The 15,585-nt window shown below is 39.6% G+C and overlaps 1 protein-coding gene and 1 long non-coding RNA gene across 2 annotated transcripts; both read right to left on the reverse strand.

Moving 5' to 3' along the window:
• Window positions 1–765: 765 nt before the first annotated feature.
• Window positions 766–15,333, reverse strand: LOC116311171 (NACHT, LRR and PYD domains-containing protein 12-like). Its single transcript, XM_039607063.1, has 14 exons — window positions 15,275–15,333; window positions 15,092–15,190; window positions 14,196–14,297; window positions 13,744–13,860; window positions 12,395–12,488; window positions 11,939–12,143; window positions 10,863–11,768; window positions 9,971–10,619; window positions 7,219–7,392; window positions 6,818–6,988; window positions 6,527–6,700; window positions 3,699–3,872; window positions 1,590–1,636; window positions 766–1,414 (listed from the first exon to the last, which is right to left on the reverse strand). Exons 3-14 carry the CDS (start codon window positions 14,267–14,269, stop codon window positions 885–887), a joined length of 3,315 nt encoding a protein of 1,104 aa, XP_039462997.1. The 5' UTR covers window positions 14,270–14,297; window positions 15,092–15,190; window positions 15,275–15,333; the 3' UTR covers window positions 766–884.
• On the reverse strand, window positions 5,374–6,520 carry LOC120436213. Its single transcript, XR_005610245.1, has 2 exons — window positions 5,756–6,520; window positions 5,374–5,642 (listed from the first exon to the last, which is right to left on the reverse strand). It is a non-coding gene; the product is annotated as an uncharacterized LOC120436213 (long non-coding RNA).
• Window positions 15,334–15,585: the final 252 nt, after the last annotated feature.

The following is a 15,585-nucleotide window of genomic DNA, read 5'->3' on the forward strand; positions in this document are numbered from 1 at the left end:
CTACTCCGACATCATCCTAGTGCAAAGACAAGTGGAAGCAGACAAAAACAACAAGCACGCATGCTACAAACTTTACCCGAGTCATTTAGACAGCCGTTAGCACATGGTTTTCCTTATGGGGACCTGATATGTTTAATATGCTGCGGAGAATATACCCCAGAAGAAGCATATAGTATAGCTTTTATTTTGGAAAGAGCCATTTCTCTGTAATAAACCCTGTTTTCCAAAGATGAGTGATTTCTCAATCAGATAGATTAATTTTTTTATTACTTTGTTTCAGCAACATTAAATTTAAAAACTGTACTTTTGAGTTAAAATATATATTTATAATTTTAATAAATGACAAATTAAAAAGGCATGAACATTTTTTTGTATCGAAAAAATATTGAACCGTGACACCAAAGTATCGAAGCTCCTTCCAAGGGAGGATTAAGGTAAGTAACGCAAGGAGAAAGGAACCCAAAATATGAACTCATAAATCCTTGCTTCCATCAAATCCGTAAGTTATATCAGTTACTGCATGGTACGAATAACCAAGAACTTTGTGAGCTTATGAATGCCAAGAGTCGCTCATTCATTCATATCAGCTTTCTCAGCTCAGAATTTACCTATATTAAAACTGAGTTATTTTATATAAATAACTTTAATATGGCGCTATTAAAGTTTTTGACTTGAATCACAACTGAAGATTAGTGATTAGTATTGTTTGTTAATCTGTTTATTTACTGACACTCTTGCTATCTGCACAATGAAACACCACATAACTTCATAAGAATATGTTTAATTTCAGAAGAGGAAGAAGTTTAAAAGGACATGTACCTATTTAACTATCTGTTCAACAGTTAGAGTGTTTCTCTAACAGGAGGACACTCTTTACACTCAGCTCAGCACAGAGTCACTGAGGAACCAGACCAAACAACCCCTAATCCAGGATAAAGAGTTTCAGTGAATGTGGTGTTGAATGTGTGGAGGTGGATCAGAGTGTCAGAGGAGACTCTGTAGAAGGACAGAGTGCCAGCAGGACAGTCCACATACACTGCTACTCTGTTAGAGACAGAGGAAGAGGAGGAGGAGGAGATGGATGTTTGCCTCTTCTTGTGACAGACCGAATAACCCTCATCAGAGCAGACAAGACTCCAGGACAGATCATTAAAGCCAAATACAGAGTCATCACTGCCTCCTTTTTCAATTCTTCTGTAACTCACTGATATACGTGCTTTTCCTTTCCACTCGACCTCCCAGTAACAGCGACCACTCAGATCATTTATACACAGCAGCTGATCCCAGTACTTAAATCTGTCTTGATGATCAGGATATGACTGAACCTCCTCCACACGTGTCACCTTCCTATTGTTGTCAGACAGTTTGAGGTATCTGTATGCTGTGTTTGTGTCGATTGTGAGTTGACAGGAATCTGATGGAGAGAACAAACACAATCCAGCTGCAGTTATTGATCCATCATCTGTTCATTGATTGACACTTTGATGATGACTCCTGACATCAGAGATGTGAATGAGTGATGTGACAGTTTGAAGATGGTTGAATGTGAGCTGCTTTGTTTTCATGAATCACATTAAAAACACACTTACACTTCCTCAGACCTGGTCTCAACCATTGTTCTCCAGCAGGTTTCACTCTGAAAGGAGGAGGGGGGTCAGACCAGCATAGTCTCTTTCAGCATGCACACATGGACATTAATATTAAAATGGACATTTCCAGCATCTCTTTATTAACTCAAACGATTGCTGTTACAAACACAAATGGCTGAAGCGCTACAGCTGCCAGCCGAACACTCCAACAACAACAACAGCAGAGAGCGCACAGACTTTTATGCTGGTGAGGAGTGATTGCAGATGCCATGCAGGTGAGCCCATCTCCCCTGCAGTGGCACCGTAGACCACGCCCCGCCACAAACTTTTTACTCCCAGAACTATTGAATCTTGAAAAACCCTAAGTGACAAAGTGCATTAGGCTGAAAGATCTAAAAAGAAAATAAAAACAAAAAAACAAACTGATACCACTTCCAACATAAATGAAGAAAAAACTAAATAGCAGTGGCGTTTGCAGGGTTACTGAAGTTGGACTACCTGGTATATAATGTTGTGCTACATGATTGCTAGCAACACAGCTATGTTAACATAACATTAGCACAGTGAAGCTGGAGGATGAACGCCAGCTTTTTTTTCCCCACTCGATAAAAGTTAACGTGAGGGATTCTGGTGGTTAGGGAAAAATGCAATCGCATAGCAGGATGCTATACACGAGCTAAACTTAAGTCAGGAGAACAACTGAGATTATTCAGCCACAATACGAGGTAGTTATTAATATACTGCAACAACATGGGAATAGAACAGCTGTGAGAGAATTCAAATGTTACAGAAGTGGAGAAAGCGCAGTTTTTGGCTTTCCCCATATTTCAAAAGTGCTTCATCTCTTTGCTATGACTGTCGCTCGGCATAATTTGCAGATGATAATGGTTGTAGCCGCTGCGATGCTTTCGACCAAAACAGGCGCAGCTTGATGACATCATCAACACATGCTATCGCGGTAGAGCGGTATAGTCAAAATCTCTATCGTTGGCCAAATTTATATAGTTTCTATCATATATCGTTTATATCGCCCACCTCTAGATAAAATACATTTAAGCTTGTGTTGTTTCAAGGCTGTACTTTTGTAGTTTGAATGAAACAGCAAGGAATAATTAGACAAATGTGGCCTAATTTTGAATGTGAATAGTCATAAGGGATGTTACATTTTATTTTACAAAGGTGGCAAAGCAACATTTAAGTCATGCCTCATACATAAAGAATTATTCCTAGATTTTCCTCACAGTGTGGAACACAGATTATTCATTTAACACTGGTATTGATCAGTACTCACTATCAGCAGACAGTGGTTAGTGTTGCATTCCTAGCAGTCACCATATCAGTATGCAGAGCACTTGCCAAATTATGACTTGACAGTGGTTTTTGCTGAATTGCACTTTTATTTGACAAGCTCTAAAAACTGGCTCAAATCGATAGTCAGGTTGCAGGAAGTCAGGAAACGTGTTGCACTCTCTTTTGTGGTTTTAATGTATTTATCTATAGATGTACAACAAAAATTATAGAACTATATAATACAACTATATTAAATGTCAGTTATAGAGAATTATATTCTCCAGGCAAAGACACTGATGCCGACCGATGAAGGTCAATCCATCATCAGCTGTCCTGTTTAGTCATTGAGTAAAGCTGCTTTTGTTTTGGAATCTAATGCCATCATGTGAATATTTTATATTAGAATATAAAATGCCAGGTAGCTATTTATAACGGTTAGCATTAAGTCAACACTAAGAGTTGCATTATGTTGGTACATTTGTAACTACGTTTGCCAAGTAAATGTTCAAGAATATGTTGAGGACAGATTTTCTTGACTAATCATAATTTTTTGCAACGGATTTTTAAAAACGGTTTCTCCAGTTTCTAGTCTCGTTCCAGCTACAGATGTCCTAGGCATATTTGTATACACAGATTGAGAGGGAGAAAAAGGATATTTCTTAAAATAAAGACTGTGTTGTTAAGCATACTAAAAAGATGCATCTATGCAGATGGTAAGAAAAAATCGCTAGCATTGATTGTCCCTGGTAAAGTTCTCCCTGGAGGTCCCTACATAAACATCTTCTGTTTCTGTTGTGAACCAAAGAATACACTCCATACCTTAGATTATCCAGTCTCCACCGTGGATCCTTCAGTCCAGCAGACAGACGATTTATTCCTGATTCTCCAGGATGATTATAACTCAGGTCCAGGTCTCTCATATGTGAGGGGTTGGAGCTCAGGGCCGAAGCCAGAGCATTACAGCCTTTGTCTTTGATGAGACAGCCTGACAGACTGAAAATAAACACGCACGCGCGCGCGCACACACACACACACACACACACAAAACCTTTGTGAATACTTCCCTGGATTTTTTTTTCTTTAAATGCATATTTATCTCCCCTCCCAATTGTCTTAAGTTGTTTACTAGTCTAATCCAAGACAATATTAGAGAGAAAACCCAACAATCAGACAGTCCACCATGATCAGTGCTTTGAGACTATGAAAAGAACATTATCAAAGAAAAATGTTATGGCAAACACAATAACCCACTATCTCTGGAATCTCGTTCAGAGTGTCACCTTGTAATATGGTTCGATCAGAGACATGAGATCATGGCATATTAAATAACTTTATTCATCGCTGCCACATGTTAAGCATGCACCCTGAGAGGATATGGTTCTGAAATTGGTACAAGTAGTAAATAGTATTAATATGATTTAGTTAAATATATATTTCTCTAATTCAGCATCTTTTACATCAAAGTTTTAAAGTCATTAACACAATAAAATATTATATTAACCATTGAGTAGAAGCAGATAATACAAAGTCACATGGACACAGAATTGGATGAAATCTCTCATTTGTGGATCAACACTGCCCTCTAGTTGGCACAATAATTCACTCAATACAGTGTGTTGTTGTCTTGAACAGGTACATATACTACCACAGTAAATTTCAACAGTGTGAAGCAAGGGTACTACATGCTTTACTTTTACAACATAGCTAGTCGCACACTGGCAGTAATAACAAGATGTTAACACGGGTGAATTTATTGCGAACAGAAACAACGAAATACAACGCTCACAAGGTGAACTACTTTCATGACTAATTTTTCCCCTCCAACAAGGGACAAGGGGAGACTGAGACAGAAAACACACTGAGGGATGATTAGAGAAGTGAAAACAAATGGGGCAGAGCAGGAACAAATGAGACCTAACGAGACCAGGAAGCAATACTGAACACAATGCACACGAGGCAAGGCCTAACAAAATAAAAGAGGATGTGGGACACGTGAGCTTGACAATCAGATGGGGATAAACAAACATGGAAATGCATCATAACAGACTAGCGAGCCAAAGGATGAAACACAGAGGGAAGAACATGGGAACAGGTAAGGGAGACAGAACACTGAGACATAACTGGGAAGAGAGAGAGTGACAGAGAGACACAGGCGACAGGAGAAAAACAGAGACAGACAGGCAATGAGGGGGTGAGACACAGAGGGAGAAAAAAAACATAAAGACAAGTCATTGAGGGCACGACGGAAGAAGAAACGCAGAAGGAAACTAAACAATCTAAAATAAACCTAAACCCTATTATTATTATTATTATTATTATTATTATTATAGAAAGAAGAAGAACTTCTATTTGCATAGCACCTTTCAAGAAAGCCAAGAACGCTTTACAAAAGAGTCAGTAAAGGGACAAAAATGGTTGGAGGTTGAAGGCACTGTTGAAGTGTGGAGTGTTGTAATGGTGATGTGTAATTGTGGAAGGAGACGATGAAAGAGAGTTTCATGTTGACTTCAGATATTTATTAATGCGTGGGTCTTATTTCTCCCATGCTACACAGTCAGAGAAAAGATACAGCATCTGCACATTTACAGTTTTACCCACTGTTGCTCCACAAATGGCTATATTTAGGATAGCATCCTCTTGCTTTTTTTTTTGTGGGGGGGGTGGGGGGTCTCCTGAACTCAATCTCCATCCTAAGCTTGACCTGTGTACATTAGGACCTCTTTGTAATTATAGAAACCAGCACCATTTCTTGAGCCTGCAAACCTGGAAGTAAGTGAGAAGAAGGTTCTTATAACTGATGCATCACGTAACCGGAAGACAGTTGAGATTTATGAGGGTAATATATGTGTGGCCTGATAGCTGAGCTCTGGACTTACTTGGGTTAGTCCAGGATTTTGTTGGACATCCTGAACAGGACCCAAGAAATACCTCTAGAAATTCAGCCAGGCAGTGAGAAAGCCATTGATGAGGATCTTTGCAAAAGTCATTGAGTGGCCAAAGTAGGGAGATGTTCATTAGGCGTAAAAAAAAAAAGAAGCTGCTTTTGTAACAGATTTCATATGAGCCTGGAATGTAAGTGGGAAATCCAAAATGACACCCAGGTTGCAACCTTCTGAGGATGGTGAGATGGGGCAGGCACATGTGTCAATCAGTAGAACTCAAACCTTCTGGAGCAGAGCCTTGAGGGCCAAAACCAAGAGCTGTTATATTACTGTTGAGTTTAATTAGGTTACATGAATTCCTTTTTAAAAACATTTATACACTCAGTTGACAAGTGATTGTGGAGGAAGTGGGTTGGAGGGTTTGATAATGCGATGAATTTGTGTGCCATCAGAATAGGAATTGAAACAAACACCATGACAGAAATTTTTCTGACCAAGAGGAAAAAATGTAGACAGTGTAGAGAAAGGCTGGTTTATAGACCTCACATGATCACCGTGTGTCTGTCTGGCACCCTCTACATTATCACAACACACTGTATACTTTTCCTTTGAGCTTCTCCCACTCCATTTTGGATGAGCAACCTATAGGAATGCCAGTGGTGCATGGAGTCTAATAATTCCCCAAAGGCAAATAAAAGGTTGCTTGACAATTCCAAAATGGGATAATAATATATGGGTCATAATTGGAAATATTGGAATGCTAACCTGAGAATTTGAAGTTTACAGTGTGGACTCCGCAGTCCAAGACACAGAAGCTTCACGCCTGAATCCTGGAGGTTGTTGTTACTCAGGTCCAGTTCTCCAAGACTACCGGACTGCGAACTGAGAACTGAAGATAGAGCTTCCAAGCTTCCTTCTGAGAGGTTGCAATAAGTCAGTCTGGGAAAAAGGAAGAATGAAATAAAAAGTGGCGATTTACTACATTTAGCATTGTTTAATAATGTTAATGTTAGTAAATCTGTTCAACTGATGAAAAACAATGATAGTTGATCAGACCGGAGAGTTTCCGTTTTCCAGTTTGAATTCTTCATTCCAGACAGAAACTTCATTCCTGAATCTTGCATGTTGTTGTGACTCTGGCCCAGCTCTCTCTGAGTAGAGGACTGGGAGCTGCAAACTGAGAACTTGGTTTCACAGTTTCTTCCTGAGTGGCTACAGACACTCAGTCTAAAAACACATAAATAAAAAAACAGATGAAGAATAAAAAACTCAACAGGACTGAACAATCATGGTTCAGGGTGGAGTGATGATGTACTAGATCCAACAATATTTAGTCTTTTTTTAATTTTTCAATGAAGTCGATCTTTTTTATGCAATTTTTTTTTAAATCGATTTTTAAAAAAACAAACAAAAAAAAAGAGTAATGCAAAAACAAATAGAATGTGACTTGATCTAACCTGAGAGTTTTCAATTTACAGTGTGGATTCTCCAGTCCATCAGACAGAAGGTCCAATCCTGAATCCTCGAGGCCATTGATACTCAGGTCCAGTTCTCTCAAACTAGATGACTGTGAGCTGAGAACTGAGGACAGAGATTTCCATCCTATTTCGGAGAGGTTATAGACAGTCAATCTAAAAACAAACAAACAAAAAGAAAAACAACAAAACATTAATATTTGTGATCAAATAAAATCACTTAATAATGAACTTTGACAATGTAACTACAATTCATGGTTAACTTAATAGTTCATGCGTGGGCCTTAGGAGAGAAGGTGCAAAGCAGGTTTGGATCCTGGTAAGTGGGGACTGTTTGAACTGAGGGGTTACAAAAGTCATTTAGTTAACTGCAGGTCACAAGAATTCTTAAATTCACTAAGACAAAGCGTACCCTATGTTGGCTGATAAAAGTTCACAAAATAGAATCTCAAACAAAGACTCAAATTTAAGAAATATAATCAAGACAAAGTGAGGGAAACTTACAATTCAATTCAATTCAATTCAATTTTATTTATATAGCGCCAAATCACAACAAAAGTCGCCTCAAGGCGCTTTATATTGTACAGTACTTACATGTAAACAAAGTGAAATTGAAGCTCAAATGACTGAAAAACAGGGATACATTGAAGATAATCTATGTTGACTGGGTAGAGAAGGCTTATTTTGTTTTTGTCATAAGAATATGTGAGATTTTTCTTAAATCTGGCAACAGGAAACCTGAAACAATATGAAGAATATGATTCATTTAATCTTGTTATACAACAAAGAGTGACTGTGCCAGCAAGGCTAATAATAACATAAAAAACTGAAACCTGATCTTTAACTGACCAGTACAGGGATGAAAAGAAATTTTGAGAACTTTGAAAAAACTTAAAGTATTGTGAGTGCTGTGAGACCAGCAGTCCAATAAGTGAAGTCACCTCTTTGTTTAAAAAGTCCAACGAGTATTACCCAGTAGGCAATGTTGTGACTTTCAGTGAAAGGTCTTTTATTAGAATCATCATTATAAATTATATTTTCTTAATTGTTATACTGGTTAAACTTATACTTAACTATATTCTCAACAGTTTTAAGCAATTAAGCATAATTAGCTTTTAGTAAATCCACACATGAATTATAATTCTTTGTTCAAACATTAATACTCTTTCTTTTATTCAAAATCATGGATAACTTTGTGCTGGCGACACATCTCTTTTCTTTCACATTCCTGTAGCCACCCTGCAGACCCACAGTTTGATCCAGTTTGAAACTGGATCCCGTCTACACACAAAAAATCTAGACATTAGACAAGACATTTTCATTTCTCAAACTGATTCAGACTTTTAGTTTGATTTATTCTCTTGATTATGAATAAAGATCATTTAAAATTATGGAAAAGCTCTGTTATAGCACTCTGATAATTTTAACACATTAGGCTGGATGTTATGATTTGGTGCTATATATTAAAAATTAATGTTAAGGCCTTTTTACCCCTCCGATGTAATGATAGATGAGCAGAAGATCTATAGTACAGTATAATACCAGAAATGGGCAGTTACTCTAATCCAATTTTGTTTGTGAGAGTGTCTCATGATAATGATGTATGAGCGTGCGACATCCGTGGCGGAAACACATGTGTGTAGATCAACAATGGATGATATGGAGTGCAGGAGAGAGTACGACCATGCAGCATGCAGCGTTTAAAGCTTGGAAGTACTGACATTAGTATGAGTTTGATTCCGTAAAAAGTGTGGAAAACATTGGCGTCTGCTGTACACTGTGTGGGTGGAAAACGTCTTTCTACGGCGAAAAATTAAACTTTAGATCTGAGCAAGCACCTAGCACGCTGCCAAGGGAATATGAAATTCACACAGAAACCTCCCGATCCCCCCACTGAGATGACTGCTGAAACACCGGCAAACCTCGTGCCCCACTCCTGCTAAACAGGTGAAAATGATCAGTAATTAATAACTAATTACTTTTTTCAAGTAACTTAACCAACACTGTATCATATGCTTAACTATTATTTAATTTAATAGTTTTGATTTGTCCATAATTTTTAATTTATTTGGCGGTATGGCATGTTACCTACTAATCAGAAGATTGGTGGTTCTATCCCCGCCTGCATGCCAAATAGTCAAGATACTAACCCCAAGTTGCTCTCTGATGCAACTTGGGGTTAGCTTGTGTGAATGGATGAATGAGACAAGTTGTGCGCTTTGAGTGCTCACATAGAGTAGAAAAGTGCTATATAAGAACCAGTCCATTTACCATCAACTGTCCAGAACAACTCAATACATCTTTACCCTGCACCCAAAGCTTAGGAAAGTGCCACAGCTGTGGAAGACACTTTATATGGTACCTTTTCACAAGATGCCACAACCCAAAGACTATATATATGTATAGTGAAGACTGACAGGAAAGCGGAGGTAGAGAGAGGAAGACATGTGGCAAAGGGCCATAGGTCAGACATGAATATTTAATATTGATTTAGTTCTTTGGGAATGCAGATGAAGCTCCTCAAGACCTTCTATGACTTTGTGATGGCACTGGTCATCTTTAATAGCATCTATTTATTACTTTCCTGTTTAACTTGCTTCTGTTACATTGTGAATATCCCATCTGTTGCACTAATAATGGGTATCTTATTGTATCTTATTACACTGTGCATGCCTCCTTTTGTTAGGTAGAATAAACATTATAAAAATAAATGGATGAGTACATATATACTTACAGAGATTTGTTGGAGGCTCTGACCACTGGCAGCAACCTCAGAAGAGCCTCCTCTGAAGCAGAGAATTTCTTCAAGTCAAACACATCCAGATCTTTTTCCGATGATAGTAGGATGAAGACCAGAGCTGACCACTGAGCAGGAGACAGTTTATCTGTGGAGAGACTACCTGAACTCAGCGACTGTTGGATCTTCCCCACTAGAGAACGATCATTCAGCTCATTCAGACAGTGGAACAGATTAATGCTTTTTTCTGTAGACAGATTCTCACTGAGTTTTTTCTCAATATACTGCACTATTTCCTGACTGGTCTGTGAGATACTTTCTCTCTTTGTCAGCAGGCCTTGCAGGGGATGCTGATTGGTCTGCTGTGAAAGACCCAGGAGGAAGCGGAGGAACAGGTCCAGGTGTCCTTTTAGACTCAGTAAGGACTTGTCCACAGCACAATGGTAGAAGTATCCTGCTGCAGATTCTCTTGTTTCAGACTTCTGGGGGGTTGCCTGTTGATCTTCCAGCAAGTTGAGTCCAGAATTGATGAAGGTCAGATGGACATGAAGAGCAGCCAGAAACTCCTGAACACTCAGATGGATGAAGCAGAACACCTTGTCCTGGTACAGTCCTCTCTCCTCTTTAAAGATCTGTGTGAACACTCCTGAGTACACTGAGGCTGCTCTGATATCGATGCCACACTCTGTCAGGTCTGATTCATAGAAGATCAGGTTTCCTTTCTGCAGCTGATCAAAAGCCAGTTTTCCCAGAGACTCAATCATCTCCCTGCTCTCTGGACTCCAGTGTGGATCTGTGTGAGCTCCTCCATCATACTTGACCTTCTTCACTTTGGCCTGAATCATCAGGAAATTTATGTACATCTCAGTCAGGGTCATGGGAAGCTTGCCTCCCTCTCTGGTTTTCAGCAAATCCTCCAGAACTGTAGCAGTGATCCAGCAGAAGACTGGGATGTGACACATGATGTGGAGACTTCGTGATGTCTTGATGTGGGAGATGATCCTGCTGGCCTGCTTTTCATCTCTAAATCTCTTTCTGAAGTACTCCTCCTTCTGTGGGTCAGTGAACCCTCTGACCTCTGTCACCATGTCAACACACCCAGGAGGAATCTGATTGGCTGCTGCAGGTCGTGTGGTTATCCAGAGCTGAGCAGAAGGTAGAAGATTCCCCCTGATGAGGTTTATCAACAGCACATCTACTGAGGTGGACTTTCTAGGGTCAGTTAAGATTTTAGTTTTGTGGAAGTCCAGAGGAAGTCGACACTCATCCAGACCATCAAAGATGAACACAAGCTGGAAGTTTTCAAAGCTACAGATTCCTGCTTCTTTGGTTTCAGTAAAGAAGAGATGAACAAGTTCCACCAAGCTGAACTTTTCCTCTTTAAGCACATTCAGCTCTCTGAAAGTGAATGGAAATATGAACTGGATGTCCTGGTTGGCTTTGTCTTCAGCCCAGTCAAGACTGAACTTCTGTGTTATGACTGTTTTCCCAATGCCAGCCACTCCCTTTGTCAGGACTGTTCTGATTGGTTCATTTCTTCCAGGCGAGGCTTTAAATATGTCTTCTTGTCTGATTGTTGTTTCTGGTCTGTCTGGTTTCCTGGATGCTGATTCAATCTGTCTGACCTCATGTTCATCATTGACCTCTGCAGTCCCTCCCTCTGTGATGTAGAGCTCTGTGTAGATCTGATTCAGAAGAGTTGGATTTCCTCCTTTAGCGATCCCCTCAAACACACACTGGAACTTATTCTTCAAAACAGACTTTATATGACTTTGAGAAGCTCCAATAGGCGATCCTAAAGGACCAAAGGACCAAAAATTTAAATTAAATAGTTAAAAGGTGCACACAAACTCTCCTTCCCCTAAAGAATATTCATTTCAATACACATTGGTCCATCTTTTGATATATTATGCAAATGTTCCATCTGTTCAGAAGCTTAAATCATTAAAGAAATCCTGTTACTGCCCTGCAGTAGGTCAACCAGGTCCACCTGCTTCATTTCCCTCAGGAAGTTCAGTGTGATTTTTAGAAACGCCTCTCTGCTGCTCCTCGTCAACACATCCTCATCGTCCATCTGTCTCTCTGACCATTCTGGGCAACCTGGACTCAAAATCTTCTGGATCTTCTTCAGCTCAGTCTTCACAAAAGTGATGATTTTGTCCTCCAGAAGCTGGAACAAAATATTACGTTTCCCATATTGACATATTTTCTATATTGATGAATACTGCAATAAACCACAGTATTGTTAGGCAATGAATTTTCCTATTATTGGTGCGGCTCTCCAAAACAGTTTACTATCTCATGTGGCCCCCTGGGAAAATTAATTGCCAACCCATGTACTATTCAGCATGAACATCACCATATAATGAAATCGTGGAGTCAAATAACAGATGTAAAAGTAGTTGGTGTAGATATACAGACAATAAATATGGAGTCCAGGCGTGTTGGGTGTGGCTGTGCAGAACAACCACTGGGAACCTTTTGAGTTTCCCTGGTGGCATCTCTGGAGGAATCACTGAAAATATAAGCACAGGATAAAGATCCAGTAAGAGACATTTTGACAAGTTTACCAGTCCTGTCCTGCTGATACCACTGAAAACAAATAACCCAGTTTAGCATTTGGCTTTTGAGCTTTAGTCCTTAACAACTTTTCCTTGAATTGAGTAGGTTGTCGTGTTCACCGACACAAAGATTTATTCATGTCCAGGGGAGTTTTTGTTTATCCAGAGTTCACCTGATAAGCAGTCTGGACTGCAAACTTTTAGTGGACTATCATTTGATGACATAACTTCATAATAAGAAAATTTAATTTCACCCATTATCAAAAAAGCTTTTAGCGCATGATCCTATGATTGTCAAACCCAAGAAATTTAACTAATCATTAAACTTTCCTTTCTTTGAAGGGTCATGTAAGGGACAGTATTACAGGCAAGGACTTATCCATGCCTTTGTTACATCAAGATTAGATTACTGTAATTCCCTTTATACTGGTCTCCATTCTGCCCTTGTTCACAGACTGCAGCTCGTTCAAAATGCTGCTGCGCGTCTCTTAACCGGTAGGTTTGAGTCTATTACTCCAGTTCTTTCCAACCTACACTGGCTCCCCACTAAATATCGCATTGATTTTAAAATCTTATTGGTCACTTTTAAAATCATAACACAGTGCCCAGCTATCTTATGGATCTCCTCAGCTTTTATAGCCCTGGGAGAGCACTTAGATCAGCAGGCCAAATGCTCCTGGTGCGACCTAGATCTCGGCTTAAGACCAGAGGTGAGGTAAACACAGAACACAAGGAGTGGGGACACTGCATGGACATGGTGTTTGAATACACATATGTATTTAGGATTTCGGGTTTGGAATCACTTTCACTGTTTTCAATTTGGTGTAAGACTGTTACCCACTTGGCCATGGAGTGGGTGTTTATAGCTGTAAAGTCCAGCTGTTGTGAGTACTGACTACCTTGTATGAGCCCTTTAGTTGCTGGACTTAGCCACAGAAGGACAAGATAGTAGCAGTGTGGTCTCCCTTGTGGTGGGTACCCCCCTTTCTACATTTCCTGGATTGCACAGCACTCTCGATGTGAAGCTGACATGTAATGTACTGTATGTGTCTTTTTGCAACATTTTTAAATAGTAAGCCCCTTGATATAATTCTCCTGCAAACTCTTTGTCCAGTAAATTTGACCACATGGAACCACACAGGTTTTGAAAATATCCAGCCTAAAGCAGTTAAATCAGCTCTCAAAGAGCTCATGTTACTAACAACTCACCTCTCTACATCATACGCCTGCTGGTCTTTGAAATCAATGTCTTCCTGTTTAGACGCATCAGACTTTAAGAACACACTGCTGGGTTTGCATCCAAGTTTATCAGGTCTCCCATAGATACTGTTAGAGAAGAAGAATGTGTTTTCCTTTTGCAGTCACACAAGCTGATGAAGAATTAGAACACCTTCATCATCCCAAACAAAAACTGGTTTGAAGGCTGAGCATGAGCAGAAGGAAACTCCACACTAGTGTTGTAAACACAGTCATTTACTCTGTGCAGAACTATTGATGGTCCTACTGTGAACAACAGGAGTTTAAATGTACGTTAGACATTTTTAATAGAATAAAGGAATTCCTTGCTCAGTGACTTCCTTTGTTCTTTAATGTCAGTTAGTACATTTAAATCCAAATTACACCAAACATGCATGAAAGAGTTAATGTTCCTAACTGTTTACCTGTCTGCTGCATATGATTGGTGTCCTGTAAAGTTAATGGGGCGATCTTCAGACCGGTCAGTCTGAAAGGACATACAGCTGGCTGGAGGTCCAGGTTGCTTCCTGTGAATAATGATGGAGCAGTGATGTGAGTGCTGAGTGTGACATGGAGAAGAGTCATAGACAGTTAGAGATGATCATCTCACCTCTGAGTTTTGGTCTGGCTCTCATGTTCCCCACACTGAGTGGTTTTACAGGGAGGGACTCCCTCCTCTCTGTCCTCACATTTATCCATGTTTCTTACACATATTAAGATATAGTACTGTGTAAAATCCAAGTCTTGAGTCAGCATTTATTCCTACTTTATTTTCTACATTTTTCTTCTAGAAATTCAGACCTTCTTGTAATTTTTTATTTTGTTTTAACTGGTCTTGAGCAATAGATCTCCAGGCTTTCTGAAGGTCTTCCAAATTTTTATTTGGATACAGATGGCCTTTTCACTTATTTTTTAGTTCAGTTTGAAACTGAACATGATTATTTTCAGAGTAATGTTTTTGTTTGTTAAGCTACTTAAATGGTGAAGTATGACTCATTCTGGCCACATCCTTTCTGGTGGAGTTTGCATGTTCTCCTCGTCTTTGCTTGGGTTCTCTCTTGGTACTCCAGCCTTCCCCTCACAGTCAAACAGGTAGTAGATTCAATTGATTTCAATTTTTTTTTATAAAGCATCAAATCACAACAGTCACCTCAATTTGCTTTAGGTTGTACCATAAAAATCCTACAATAATGCAGAGAAACGCCAACAATGGCCTCCTATGAGCAAGCATTTTGGTGACCATAAACCACCATCATGAAATTCATTTAAATCAGACACTGAGCTGTCAGCTATCAAAAAGTTTGTGTTACTATCAGCTCACCTCTCTGCAGCAGGGGGTTGTTCTTTAAATTCAAATATGTGTTGTTTAGAACGGTCACTCTTTAAAGACGGACAGCTGGGTTCAGGTCCAGGTTTCTTCCTGTGAATAATGATGGAGCAGTGATGTGAGTGCTGAGCTGTGACATGGAGAAGAGTCATGGACAGTTAGAGATGATCATCTCACCTCTGAGCTTTGGTCTGGCTCTCATGTTCCCCACACAGAGTAGTTTTAGAGGGAGGGACTCCCTCCTCTCTGTCCTCACACTGATCCATGCTGCTGAATTCACATCCACATCAGCTCACAAACACTTTCTACCTTCACCTGCAGAGGAAACACAAATCATTCATGTGCACATGAACTGAAATCCTCCTTTCCATCATGTGTGCTGTCCAAATATCAGCTGCTTCTTTTCTGCCTCATCTCAGTGTCAGCTGAATGCAGTCAGACAGCAGTGTGAGGCAGAGGAAGCTGCCATCAGCTGCTCTCCTTCTACT

This window comes from Oreochromis aureus, linkage group 23, assembly GCF_013358895.1.
Source record: "Oreochromis aureus strain Israel breed Guangdong linkage group 23, ZZ_aureus, whole genome shotgun sequence".
Taxonomy (NCBI): domain Eukaryota; kingdom Metazoa; phylum Chordata; class Actinopteri; order Cichliformes; family Cichlidae; genus Oreochromis; species Oreochromis aureus.